Here is a 15566-nt window from a genome sequence, read left to right on the forward strand (position 1 = left end):
CACTCTCAGTTATAACACTCTCCCTGTTACACCCTCACTCTCAGTTATAACACTCTCCATGACACCCTCACTCTCAGTTATAACACTCTCTGTGACACCCTCACTCTCAGTTATAACACACTGTCTGTGACACTCTCACTCTCAGTTATAACACTCTCTGTGACACCCTCACTCTCAGTTATAACACTCTCTGTGACACCCTCACTCTCAGTTATAACACTCTCCCTGTTACACCCTCACTCTCAGTTATAACACTCTCCATGACACCCTCACTCTCAGTTATAACACTCTCTGTGACACCCTCACTCTCAGTTATAACACACTGTCTGTGACACTCTCACTCTCAGTTATAACACTCTCTGTTACACCCTCACTCTCAGTTATAACACACTGTCTGTGACACCCTCACTCTCAGCTATAACACACTCTCTGTGACACCCTCACTCTCAGTTATAACACTCTCCCTGTTACACCCTCACCCTCAGTTATAACACTCTCCCTGTTACACCCTCACCCTCAGTTATAACACACTCTGTGACACCCTCACTCTTAGTTATAACACTCTCTGTGACACCCTCACTCTCAGTTATAACACACTCTCTGTGACACCCTCACTCTCAGTTATAACACTCTCTGTTACACCCTCACTCTCAGTTATAACACACTCTGTGTGACACCCTCACTCTCAGTTATAACACTCTCCCTGTTACACCCTCACCCTCAGTTATAACATACTCTGTGACACCCTCACTCTCAGTTCTAACACTCTCCCTGTCACACCATACCTCTCAGTTATAAAACTCTCTGTGACACCCTCACTCTCAGTTATAACACACTCTGAGACACCCTCACTCTCAGTTATAACACTCTCCATGACACCCTCACCCTCAGTTATAACACTCTCTGTGACACCCTCACTCTCAGTTATAACACTCTCCCTGTTACACCCTCACTCTCAGTTATAACACTCTCCATGACAACCTCACTCTCAGTTATAACACTCTCTGTGACACCCTCACTCTCAGTTATAACACACTCTGAGACACCCTCACTCTCAGTTATAACACTCTCCATGACACCCTCACTCTCAGTTATAACACTCTCTGTGACACCCTCACTCTCAGTTATAACACTCTCCCTTTTACACCGTCACTCTCAGTTATAACACTCTCTGTGACACCCTCACTCTCAGTTATAACACACTGTCTGTGACACTCTCACTCTCAGTTATAACACTCTCTGTGACACCCTCACTCTCAGTTATAACACTCTCCCTGTTACACCCTCACTCTCAGTTATAACACACTGTCTGTGACACCCTCACTCTCAGCTATAACACACTCTCTGTGACACCCTCACCCTCAGTTATAACACACTCTGTGACACCCTCACTCTTAGTTATAACACTCTCTGTGACACCCTCACTCTCAGTTATAACACACTCTCTGTGACACCCTCACTCTCAGTTATAACACTCTCCCTGTTACACCCTCACCCTCAGTTATAACACACTCTGTGACACCCTCACTCTCAGTTATAACACTCTCCCTGTCACACCATACCTCTCAGTTATAAAACTCTCTGTTACACCCTCACTCTCAGTTATAACACACTGTCTGTTACACCCTCACTCTCAGTTATAAAACTCTCTGTGACACCCTCACTCTCAGTTTTAACACACTGTCTGTTACACCCTCACTCTCAGTTATAAAACTCTCTGTTACACCCTCACTCTCAGTTATAACACACTGTCTGTGACACCCTCACTCTCAGTTATAACACACTCTCTGTTATACCCTCACTCTCAGTTATAACACACTCTCTGTGACACCCTCACTCTCAGTTATAACATACTCTCTGTGACACCCTCACTCTCAGTTATAACATACTCTCTGTGACACCCTCACTCTCAGTTATAACACACTGTCTGTGACACCCTCACTCTCAGTTATAACACTCTCTGTGACACCCTCACTCTCAGTTATAACACACTCTCTGTTACACCCTCACTCTCAGTTATAACACACTCTCTGTGACACCCTCACTCTCAGTTATAACACTCTCCCTGTTACACCCTCACTCTCAGTTATAACACTCTCCCTGTCACACCATACCTCTCAGTTATAAAACTCTCTGTGACACCCTCACTCTCAGTTCTAACACACTGTCTGTTACACTCTCACTCTCAGTTATAACACACTGTCTGTGACACCCTCACTCTCAGTTATAATATACTCTCTGTGACACCCTCACTCTCAGTTATAACACACTGTCTGTGACACCCTCACTCTCAGTTATAACACTCTCTGTGACACCCTCACTCTCAGTTATAACACACTCTTTAGTTACACCCTCACTCTCAGTTATAACACTCTCTGTGGCACCCTCACTCTCAGTTATAACACTCTCCCTGTTACACCCTCACTCTCAGTTATAACACACTCTGAGACACCCTCACTCTCAGTTATAACACTCTCCATGACACCCTCACTCTCAGTTATAACACTCTCTGTGACACCCTCACTCTCAGTTATAACACACTGTCTGTGACACTCTCACTCTCAGTTATAACACACTCTCTGTTTCACCCTCACTCTCAGTTATAACACACTCTCTGTTACACCCTCACTCTCAGTTATAACACACTCTCTGTGACACCCTCACTCTCAGTTATAACACTCTCCCTGTTACACCCTCACTCTCAGTTATAACACTCTCCCTGTTACACCCTCACTGTCAGTTATAACACTCTCCCTGTCACACCATACCTCTCAGTTATAAAACTCTCTGTGACACCCTCACTCTCAGTTATAACACACTGTCTGTTACACCCTCACTCTCAGTTATAACACACTGTCTGTGACTCCCTCACTCTCAGTTATAATATACTCTCTGTGACACCCTCACTCTCAGTTATAACACACTCTCTGTGGCACCCTCACTCTCAGTTATAACACTCTCCCTGTTACACCCTCACTCTCAGTTATAACACACTCTGAGACACCCTCACTCTCAGTTATAACACTCTCCATGACACCCTCACCCTCAGTTATAACACTCTCTGTGACACCCTCACTCTCAGTTATAACACTCTCCCTGTTACACCCTCACTCTCAGTTATAACACTCTCCATGACACCCTCACCCTCAGTTATAACACTCTCTGTGACACCCTCACTCTCAGTTATAACACACTGTCTGTGACACTCTCACTCTCAGTTATAACACTCTCTGTGACACCCTCACTCTCAGTTATAACACTCTCCCTGTTACACCCTCACTCTCAGTTATAACACACTGTCTGTGACACCCTCACTCTCAGCTATAACACACTCTCTGTGACACCCTCACTCTCAGTTATAACACTCTCCCTGTTACACCCTCATCCTCAGTTATAACACTCTCCCTGTTACACCCTCACCCTCAGTTATAACACACTCTGTGACACCCTCACTCTTAGTTATAACACTCTCTGTGACACCCTCACTCTCAGTTATAACACACTCTCTGTGACACCCTCACTCTCAGTTATAACACACTCTCTGTGACACCCTCACTCTCAGTTATAACACTCTCTGTGACACCCTCACTCTCAGTTATAACACACTGTCTGTTACACCCTCACTCTCAGTTATAACACACTGTCTGTGACACCCTCACTCTCAGTTATAATATACTCTCTGTGACACCCTCACTCTCAGTTATAACACACTGTCTGTGACACCCTCACTCTCAGTTATAACACTCTCTGTGACACCCTCACTAGTTATAACACACTCTCTAGTTACACCCTCACTCTCAGTTATAACACTCTCTGTGGCACCCTCACTCTCAGTTATAACACTCTCCCTGTTACACCCTCACTCTCAGTTATAACACACTCTGAGACACCCTCACTCTCAGTTATAACACTCTCCATGACACCCTCACTCTCAGTTATAACACTCTCTGTGACACCCTCACTCTCAGTTATAACACACTGTCTGTGACACTCTCACTCTCAGTTATAAAACACTCTCTGTTACACCCTCACTCTCAGTTATAACACACTCTCTGTGACACCCTCACTCTCAGTTATAACACTCTCCCTGTTACACCCTCACTCTCAGATATAACACACTCTGAGACACCCTCACTCTCAGTTATAACACTCTCTGTGACACCCTCACTCTCAGTTATAACACACTCTGAGACACCCTCACTCTCAGTTATAACACTCTCTGTGACACCCTCACTCTCAGTTATAACACTCTCTGTGACACCCTCACTCTCAGTTATAACACTCTCCCTGTTACACCCTCACTCTCAGTTATAACACTCTCCATGACACCCTCACTCTCAGTTATAACACTCTCTGTGACACCCTCACTCTCAGTTATAACACACTGTCTGTGACACTCTCACTCTCAGTTATAACACTCTCTGTGACACCCTCACTCTCAGTTATAACACTCTCTGTGACACCCTCACTCTCAGTTATAACACTCTCCCTGTTACACCCTCACTCTCAGTTATAACACTCTCCATGACACCCTCACTCTCAGTTATAACACTCTCTGTGACACCCTCACTCTCAGTTATAACACACTGTCTGTGACACTCTCACTCTCAGTTATAACACTCTCTGTTACACCCTCACTCTCAGTTATAACACACTGTCTGTGACACCCTCACTCTCAGCTATAACACACTCTCTGTGACACCCTCACTCTCAGTTATAACACTCTCCCTGTTACACCCTCACCCTCAGTTATAACACTCTCCCTGTTACACCCTCACCCTCAGTTATAACACACTCTGTGACACCCTCACTCTTAGTTATAACACTCTCTGTGACACCCTCACTCTCAGTTATAACACACTCTCTGTGACACCCTCACTCTCAGTTATAACACTCTCTGTTACACCCTCACTCTCAGTTATAACACTCTGTCTGTGACACCCTCACTCTCAGTTATAACACTCTCCCTGTTACACCCTCACCCTCAGTTATAACATACTCTGTGACACCCTCACTCTCAGTTATAACACTCTCCCTGTCACACCATACCTCTCAGTTATAAAACTCTCTGTGACACCCTCACTCTCAGTTATAACACACTCTGAGACACCCTCACTCTCAGTTATAACACTCTCCATGACACCCTCACCCTCAGTTATAACACTCTCTGTGACACCCTCACTCTCAGTTATAACACTCTCCCTGTTACACCCTCACTCTCAGTTATAACACTCTCCATGACAACCTCACTCTCAGTTATAACACTCTCTGTGACACCCTCACTCTCAGTTATAACACACTCTGAGACACCCTCACTCTCAGTTATAACACTCTCCATGACACCCTCACTCTCAGTTATAACACTCTCTGTGACAACCTCACTCTCAGTTATAACACTCTCCCTGTTACACCCTCACTCTCAGTTATAACACTCTCTGTGACACCCTCACTCTCAGTTATAACACACTGTCTGTGACACTCTCACTCTCAGTTATAACACTCTCTGTGACACCCTCACTCTCAGTTATAACACTCTCCCTGTTACACCCTCACTCTCAGTTATAACACACTGTCTGTGACACCCTCACTCTCAGCTATAACACACTCTCTGTGACACCCTCACCCTCAGTTATAACACACTCTGTGACACCCTCACTCTTAGTTATAACACTCTCTGTGACACCCTCACTCTCAGTTATAACACACTCTCTGTGACACCCTCACTCTCAGTTATAACACTCTCCCTGTTACACCCTCACCCTCAGTTATAACACACTCTGTGACACCCTCACTCTCAGTTATAACACTCTCCCTGTCACACCATACCTCTCAGTTATAAAACTCTCTGTTACACCCTCACTCTCAGTTATAACACACTGTCTGTTACACCCTCACTCTCAGTTATAAAACTCTCTGTGACACCCTCACTCTCAGTTTTAACACACTGTCTGTTACACCCTCACTCTCAGTTATAAAACTCTCTGTTACACCCTCACTCTCAGTTATAACACACTGTCTGTGACACCCTCACTCTCAGTTATAACACACTCTCTGTTATACCCTCACTCTCAGTTATAACACACTCTCTGTGACACCCTCACTCTCAGTTATAACATACTCTCTGTGACACCCTCACTCTCAGTTATAACATACTCTCTGTGACACCCTCACTCTCAGTTATAACACACTGTCTGTGACACCCTCACTCTCAGTTATAACACTCTCTGTGACACCCTCACTCTCAGTTATAACACACTCTCTGTTACACCCTCACTCTCAGTTATAACACACTCTCTGTGACACCCTCACTCTCAGTTATAACACTCTCCCTGTTACACCCTCACTCTCAGTTATAACACTCTCCCTGTCACACCATACCTCTCAGTTATAAAACTCTCTGTGACACCCTCACTCTCAGTTCTAACACACTGTCTGTTACACTCTCACTCTCAGTTATAACACACTGTCTGTGACACCCTCACTCTCAGTTATAATATACTCTCTGTGACACCCTCACTCTCAGTTATAACACACTGTCTGTGACACCCTCACTCTCAGTTATAACACTCTCTGTGACACCCTCACTCTCAGTTATAACACACTCTTTAGTTACACCCTCACTCTCAGTTATAACACTCTCTGTGGCACCCTCACTCTCAGTTATAACACTCTCCCTGTTACACCCTCACTCTCAGTTATAACACACTCTGAGACACCCTCACTCTCAGTTATAACACTCTCCATGACACCCTCACTCTCAGTTATAACACTCTCTGTGACACCCTCACTCTCAGTTATAACACACTGTCTGTGACACTCTCACTCTCAGTTATAACACACTCTCTGTTACACCCTCACTCTCAGTTATAACACACTCTCTGTGACACCCTCACTCTCAGTTATAACACACTCTCTGTGACACCCTCACTCTCAGTTATAACACTCTCCCTGTGACACCCTCACTCTCAGTTATAACACTCTCCCTGTTACACCCTCACTCTCAGTTATAACACTCTCCCTGTCACACCATACCTCTCAGTTATAAAACTCTCTGTGACACCCTCACTCTCAGTTATAACACACTGTCTGTTACACCCTCACTCTCAGTTATAACACACTGTCTGTGACTCCCTCACTCTCAGTTATAATATACTCTCTGTGACACCCTCACTCTCAGTTATAACACACTCTCTGTGGCACCCTCACTCTCAGTTATAACACTCTCCCTGTTACACCCTCACTCTCAGTTATAACACACTCTGAGACACCCTCACTCTCAGTTATAACACTCTCCATGACACCCTCACCCTCAGTTATAACACTCTCTGTGACACCCTCACTCTCAGTTATAACACTCTCCCTGTTACACCCTCACTCTCAGTTATAACACTCTCCATGACACCCTCACTCTCAGTTATAACACTCTCTGTGACACCCTCACTCTCAGTTATAACACTCTCCCTGTCACACCATACCTCTCAGTTATAAAACTCTCTGTGACACCCTCACTCTCAGTTATAACACACTGTCTGTGACACTCTCACTCTCAGTTATAACACACTCTCTGTGGCACCCTCACTCTCAGTTATAACACTCTCCCTGTTACACCCTCACTCTCAGTTATAACACTCTCCATGACACCCTCACCCTCAGTTATAACACTCTCTGTGACACCCTCACTCTCAGTTATAACACTCTCCATGACACCCTCACCCTCAGTTATAACACTCTCTGTGACACCCTCACTCTCAGTTATAACACTCTCCCTGTTACACCCTCACTCTCAGTTATAACACTCTCCCTGTCACACCATACCTCTCAGTTATAAAACTCTCTGTGACACCCTCACTCTCAGTTATAACACACTGTCTGTGACACTCTCACTCTCAGTTATAACACACTCTCTGTGGCACCCTCACTCTCAGTTATAACACTCTCCCTGTTACACCCTCACTCTCAGTTATAACACTCTCCCTGTTACACCCTCACTCTCAGTTATAACACTCTCCATGACACCCTCACTCTCAGTTATAACACTCTCTGTGACACCCTCACTCTCAGTTATAACACACTCTGAGACACCCTCACTCTCAGTTATAACACTCTCCATGACACCCTCACTCTCAGTTATAACACTCTCTGTGACACCCTCACTCTCAGTTATAACACTCTCCCTGTTACACCCTCACTCTCAGTTATAACACTCTCCATGACACCCTCACTCTCAGTTATAACACTCTCTGTGACACCCTCACTCTCAGTTATAACACACTGTCTGTGACACTCTCACTCTCAGTTATAACACTCTCTGTGACACCCTCACTCTCAGTTATAACACTCTCCCTGTTACACCCTCACTCTCAGTTATAACACACTGTCTGTGACACCCTCACTCTCAGCTATAACACACTCTCTGTGACACCCTCACTCTCAGTTATAACACTCTCCCTGTTACACCCTCACCCTCAGTTATAACACTCTCCCTGTTACACCCTCACCCTCAGTTATAACACACTCTGTGACACCCTCACTCTTAGTTATAACACTCTCTGTGACACCCTCACTCTCAGTTATAACACACTCTCTGTGACACCCTCACTCTCAGTTATAACACTCTCTGTTACACCCTCACTCTCAGTTATAACACTCTGTCTGTGACACCCTCACTCTCAGTTATAACACTCTCCCTGTTACACCCTCACCCTCAGTTATAACACACTCTGTGACACCCTCACTCTCAGTTATAACACTCTCCCTGTCACACCATACCTCTCAGTTATAAAACTCTCTGTGACACCCTCACTCTCAGTTATAACACTCTCCCTGTCACACCATACCTCTCAGTTATAAAACTCTCTGTGACACCCTCACTCTCAGTTATAACACACTCTCTGTGACACCCTCACTCTCAGTTATAACACACTGTCTGTGACACCCTCACTCTCAGTTATAATATACTCTCTGTGACACCCTCACTCTCAGTTATAACAGACTGTCTTTGACACCCTCACTCTCAGTTATAACACTCTCTGTGACACCCTCACTCTCAGTTATAACACACTCTCTAGTTACACCCTCACTCTCAGTTATAACACTCTCTGTGGCACCCTCACTCTCAGTTATAACACTCTCCATGACACCCTCACTCTCAGTTATAACACTCTCTGTGACACCCTCACTCTCAGTTATAACACTCTCCCTGTTACACCCTCACTCTCAGTTATAACACTCTCCCTGTCACACCATACCTCTCAGTTATAAAACTCTCTGTGACACCCTCACTCTCAGTTATAACACACTGTCTGTGACACTCTCACTCTCAGTTATAACACACTCTCTGTGGCACCCTCACTCTCAGTTATAACACTCTCCCTGTTACACCCTCACTCTCAGTTATAACACTCTCCCTGTTACACCCTCACTCTCAGTTATAACACTCTCCATGACACCCTCACTCTCAGTTATAACACTCTCTGTGACACCCTCACTCTCAGTTATAACACACTCTGAGACACCCTCACTCTCAGTTATAACACTCTCCATGACACCCTCACTCTCAGTTATAACACTCTCTGTGACACCCTCACTCTCAGTTATAACACTCTCCCTGTTACACCCTCACTCTCAGTTATAACACTCTCCATGACACCCTCACTCTCAGTTATAACACTCTCTGTGACACCCTCACTCTCAGTTATAACACACTGTCTGTGACACTCTCACTCTCAGTTATAACACTCTCTGTGACACCCTCACTCTCAGTTATAACACTCTCCCTGTTACACCCTCACTCTCAGTTATAACACACTGTCTGTGACACCCTCACTCTCAGCTATAACACACTCTCTGTGACACCCTCACTCTCAGTTATAACACTCTCCCTGTTACACCCTCACCCTCAGTTATAACACTCTCCCTGTTACACCCTCACCCTCAGTTATAACACACTCTGTGACACCCTCACTCTTAGTTATAACACTCTCTGTGACACCCTCACTCTCAGTTATAACACACTCTCTGTGACACCCTCACTCTCAGTTATAACACTCTCTGTTACACCCTCACTCTCAGTTATAACACTCTGTCTGTGACACCCTCACTCTCAGTTATAACACTCTCCCTGTTACACCCTCACCCTCAGTTATAACACACTCTGTGACACCCTCACTCTCAGTTATAACACTCTCCCTGTCACACCATACCTCTCAGTTATAAAACTCTCTGTGACACCCTCACTCTCAGTTATAACACTCTCCCTGTCACACCATACCTCTCAGTTATAAAACTCTCTGTGACACCCTCACTCTCAGTTATAACACACTGTCTGTTACACCCTCACTCTCAGTTATAACACACTGTCTGTGACACCCTCACTCTCAGTTATAATATACTCTCTGTGACACCCTCACTCTCAGTTATAACAGACTGTCTTTGACACCCTCACTCTCAGTTATAACACTCTCTGTGACACCCTCACTCTCAGTTATAACACACTCTCTAGTTACACCCTCACTCTCAGTTATAACACTCTCTGTGGCACCCTCACTCTCAGTTATAACACTCTCCATGACACCCTCACTCTCAGTTATAACACTCTCTGTGACACCCTCACTCTCAGTTATAACACACTGTCTGTGACACTCTCACTCTCAGTTATAACACACTCTCTGTGACACCCTCACCCTCAGTTATAACACACTCTCTGTGACACCCTCACTCTCAGCTATAACACTCTCCCTGTTACACCCTCTGTCTCGGCGTCTGGTTTTGTGTTGGGCTCGGGCTCTGATTTCCAAGTTTTGTTGTTTCTCTTCTTGTAGGGTCACTCCAGAGGATTGCCCTGACTGTTCAGAGGGCGAAGTGGGACCGTACGGGTGTGCAGCTGCCAATCCGAGTGTATCCTGTTGCCCGGTGAGCTGTGGGCTGTGAACTGGGGAGGGTCTCTGTGGCTACGCACCACGCGCTCCCACTGGCACACCAGCTTGGGGTATGAGCTGGTGGCAATTCAGCATTTCACCCTGATGCCCGTTTGTCATCACTCAATCTCTGTTACTAATTTATTGACACTGGGACTATATGAGGGCTGTCCTTTCAGTTCTGTTTCCTGACTCTGATCCCTTCACCTCCTCGACATGGGAACAGCAAAAAATTGGTGCAGGATTTGGCCACTCGGTCCTGCACTGCTGCTATCCCATTCACTGTGATCCTTGCCTGATCATCCATTTCAGTCCCCGCCTTCTCCCTTTCATCTCCTTTGGCCCAGGATCTCTATGCCTTGCTCAGTGGCCCAGTGGTGAGCACGGCTGCCTCACAGCGCCAGGGACCCGGGTTCGATTCCAGCCTCGGGCGACTGTCTGTTGCACATTCTCCCCCCGCGTCTGCGTGGGTTTGCTCCCGGTGCTCCGGTTTCCTCCCACGTTCCAAAGCTGCGCAGGTCAGGGTGGATCGGCCACGGGAAACTGCCCCTTAGTGCGCAGGCCGGGTGATAGATCACCTGTGGGGACTCCATTGAGCAGCCATCTTGTGAGTGGGATGCTGGGGTTGGCTCAGCGTGGAGTCAGCTGTCCCCTCGCCCCAGTCACAGGGTGTGGAACGTGACTGATGAGATTGCCAGTCACTCTGAGCGCCTCAGACTGGGCCGTCCTGCACTGAGGTGAATCCAGCCCGTGTCGTCTTCCCCCACAGGAGTCGCATTGCTGAAGGCCTCTGGGCCCTGCTCCTGTCCATTGCTCACTTCCTCCTGGCTGTTGTGAAGATGTGTCGACAGGCTCTGGTGAAGAACAGGTATCTCTCTCTCTCTCTGTCTCTGTCTCTCTCTCTCTCTCTCTCGCTCTCTGTCTCTCTCTCTCTCTCTGTCTCTCTCTGTCTCTCTCTCCCTCCTCCCCTCTTCCTAATGTGGTCATGCTGCGTTCCACTCTCCCACAATCCCCAGCCCAGCGTCTCCATCAGGAACTCTAAGCTTCCTGGCTCGCGTCCAGTTTTGTTCCTCTTCTGTTTCATTCATGGCCCCTGGGCATTGTTTATTGGCCCGTCCCTAACTGCCCCCCTTGTGAAGGTGGGGGGGGTGAGCTGCCTGCTCGAACCACTGCCGTCCCGTGTGGTGGAGGGACCCCCCCCCCACTCACAGCACCCTGAGGGAGGGAGGCCCAGGATTCTGACCCAGCGACCGATATATTTCCGAGTCGTGGACGGTGAGGGGCTCAGAGGGGGATCTTGCAGCGGGGGGGTGGTGTTCCCATGTACCTGCTGCCCCTTGTCCTTCCCGATGGAAGTGGCCGTGGGGTTTGGAAGGTGCTGTCTGAGGAGCCTGGGGGAGTTGCTGCAGTGTGTCTTGTAGATGGTACCCACTGCTGCTACTGAGCGTCGCATACTTTCTCACACACACTGACAGACAGACTCTCTCTCTCTCTCTCTCTCACTCACTCACACACACACACACACACACACACACACACACACTCCCTCTCTCTCCCTCTCTCTCTCTCTGTCTCTCTCTCTCTTACACTCTCTCTCTGTGTCTCTCTCTCTCTCTCACTCTCTCTCTCTCTTACACACACACATGTATACATTCACAAATACATCTACACGCAGACACACTTTCTTTCTCACTCTCTCACACACATATTTTCACACACACACCTACATACAAACTCACACTTATAGACTCTCTCTCTCACACACACATACATTCACACACACACACACACATACACACCCCGACATCCAGACTCTCTCTCATGTACACATACACTCACTCTCTCTCACACAGACACGGACACATTCACTCACACAGACACGGACACATTCATACACACACCTATGTACAGACTCACACACATACACACACGCTCTCTTTCTGTTACACACACATTCACTCTCTTACACACACCTACAAACAGTCTCACATACGTACCCACACATACACACTCACACACACACGTACACACTTACAGCCACACCTACAGACTCACACACTTATACATACACACTCTCTCACATACACGTAGACATTCACACACCTACATACAGACTCTCACATGTAAACAACACACACACTCTTTCTCTCAGACATGTACACATTCATACACACGCCTACATACAGACTCACACACGTACACTCACACAGACACACCTACATACAGACTCTCACCCACACACACGTACACACACACAGACAGACACGTACTCTCTCTCTCTCTCACACACACACACACTGTGCTGTGTAGGACCAAATGGTGAGGATTCAGGGGGAAAGCTCTGCGCCTGTGTTTGTGACCAGCAGCTGCTGCTGCTCTCTCCCTCTGTCTGTCTCTGCAGGAGAGTCGATCAGTCGCCGGGGGAGCTCCCTGAGATTGTGGCTGACCTCCCGCTGGGCCTCTTGTCCCACGTCGAGCTGGAAGACGTGCCGGGGCAGTGTGACGGCGTTTCCCCGGGCCACGCTGAGCCGGAGGAGGACAGACATCAGGCCTTTTCCATCTACCTGCCTCAGAACAGCAGGCAGTACTGGCACCTGGGGGATCTGCAGGGCCCAGAGAGTCCGTCCAGCTTGGGGCCTTCCACCGCCTCCTCCTCCTCATCCAGCGCCCTGGAGGGTGTGGACGGAGAGGCCAGCTTCCCATCGTCGTCCAGTAGCCGCCTGAGCGACACCAGCAGCAGACAGCTGGACACCAGCGGCGGCAGCAGCAGCAGCACCTTGGTGTCATCCTCCTCCTGCTCCTCCCCGCTGGACGACAACGCCCAGGCCAGGAGGCACCCATTCACACCGGGCCCCCAGCTCTCCCCACACCTGCACAGGCAAGGAGCGGCCCCCTCTGAGGCCTGGCACCACCTCAGCTCCAGCAGCCAGGCCTGGGAGCACGGCAACGCCAACAGGCGGCGACCATGAAGGGCAGCTCCGCACCCGCCCACTGACACACACCGCAACAACCCCCCCCTCCCCCCACCCCCCCACCCTCACTTTCAGTCACCATCTCCCCGGGCACGGGGGCTGCCCAGTTCACCCTCCACCAGCCCACCCCCACCCCCCCCACCTTCCGTTTCCCTCTGGACCTCCCACCCAAACAGATCCTCTCCCCACACCACCCCCCCCAGGCCTCACAATTTCCAAATGGTGCAGTCGCTCAGCGAGCCGATTCCAGAACGTTCCGTCTCCCCAGCCTCCCTCCCTCCCCCCACCACCACCACCACCAACAGGATCAGGAATCTGACCGCTCCGATTACGGGCACGCTTTGATTTTGTGTTTCTGTTGAATTGTTTTGGAAGCAGATTGGGTTTTTATTTGGAGTAAAACTGGTGAACTCTCTCGTCACTCGCCTGGGCACCTCGCTCTTTGGCCGTTGCGTTGGCCCTCTCTCCCGGTGAGGCTTTTCGCGTGCTGCTCCTCGGTATCAGCGTCTCCCCCGGAGAGAAACCCACCCACCCCCCCCCCCCCCACCCCCCTCCCCATCCGCCTCCCCATCCGCCCCCCCCTCAGCAGACCTGCCGTCTTTCTGTCTGTTTCTGCGGCTCCCGTCTGACTGGACAGGTTGGGGACGTTAATGCAGTCCAGTGTGACGAGGTGCTGCACAGGAGGCTGCCGGCCCAGGTCTTGGCGTGGAGAGAGGATTGGCTCACCATCGGAAAACAGAGACAAGGGGGTCTTCATCAGGAATGGCAGCCAGGAACTGGTGGAGTCCCACTCGGGGATCAGTGTTGGGACCACACGACATTCTCACGTGACACATTAACAATCTGGGCGAAGAATATGAGAGTTTATAAGGACAGGCGGAGGGCCAGGTCGCATTGAGGAGGCAGGGGAAAGATTTGGACAGGTTAGGAGAGTGGGCTAACAAGTGGCAGATGGACGACAATGTGGCTAAGTGTGAGGTGATGCAATTTGGTCGGAAGGAGAGAGACAGAGACTGGTTGGTCAAACAGGAAAGGTTTCAGAAAGCCCAAGTACAAAGGGGGCTTGGGAGTCCCAGCTCTGGATTCTGTACGGGTTTACGAGGCAGGTTCAGTTAGTGGTTCGGAAGGCAAATGGAATGTGAGCTTTCGCTTCCAGAGGGCCCAAGATGTCCTGCTGAGGCTGTGTCAGGTTTCTGTGTGTGTATTGGTGTGTGACTCTGTGTGTATCTATTTGTGTCTCTGTGTGAGTGTGTCTGTGTCTCTGTAAGTGCGGTCTGTGTGTGTCTGTGTCTCTGTGTGAGTGTGTCTGTGTGTGTGTGCCTGTTTGTATTGCTGTGTGTCTGTGTGAGTGGTTCTCTGTGTGTGTGCATCTCAGTGTGTGGGGCCCTGTGAGTGTGTCTGTTTGTGTGTCTCTGTGTGAGTGCTTCTCTGTGTATATGAAGGTGCCTGTGTGTGTGTCTGTACCGTTGTGTGTCTGTGTGTGTGTGTCTTGTGTATGTTTGTATTGCTGAGTGTCTGTGTGGCTCTATGAGTGTGTCTCTGTATCACTGTGTGTGTGGGTGCATCTCTGTGTGTGTGCATTGGTGCACGGTGGCTCAGTGGTTAGCACTGCTGCCTCACAGCGCCAGAGACCCGGGTTCAATTCCCACCTCAGGCGAACTGTGTGGAGTTTGCACAT

At 48.5% G+C, this 15566-nt stretch overlaps 1 protein-coding gene across 1 annotated transcript in view; it reads left to right on the top strand.

Annotated features, from left to right (window-relative positions):
* The window catches only part of LOC122547907 (uncharacterized), a 44140-nt gene extending 30222 nt beyond the window's left edge, over positions 1–13918 (top strand). The window contains exons 4-6 of the mRNA XM_087984429.1: positions 10821–10911; positions 11686–11784; positions 13318–13918. Coding sequence (XP_087840555.1) covers positions 11756–11784; positions 13318–13885 — 597 coding nt within the window. The 5' untranslated portion in view covers positions 10821–10911; positions 11686–11755 and the 3' untranslated portion in view covers positions 13886–13918. The remainder of the gene's footprint in view (positions 1–10820; positions 10912–11685; positions 11785–13317) is intronic.
* Positions 13919–15566: the final 1648 nt, after the last annotated feature.

This window comes from Chiloscyllium plagiosum, unplaced genomic scaffold (genome assembly GCF_037043375.1).
Source record: "Chiloscyllium plagiosum isolate Xiang-an unplaced genomic scaffold, Cpla_swu_hap1 HiC_scaffold_48, whole genome shotgun sequence".
Taxonomy (NCBI): Eukaryota; Metazoa; Chordata; class Chondrichthyes; order Orectolobiformes; family Hemiscylliidae; genus Chiloscyllium; species Chiloscyllium plagiosum.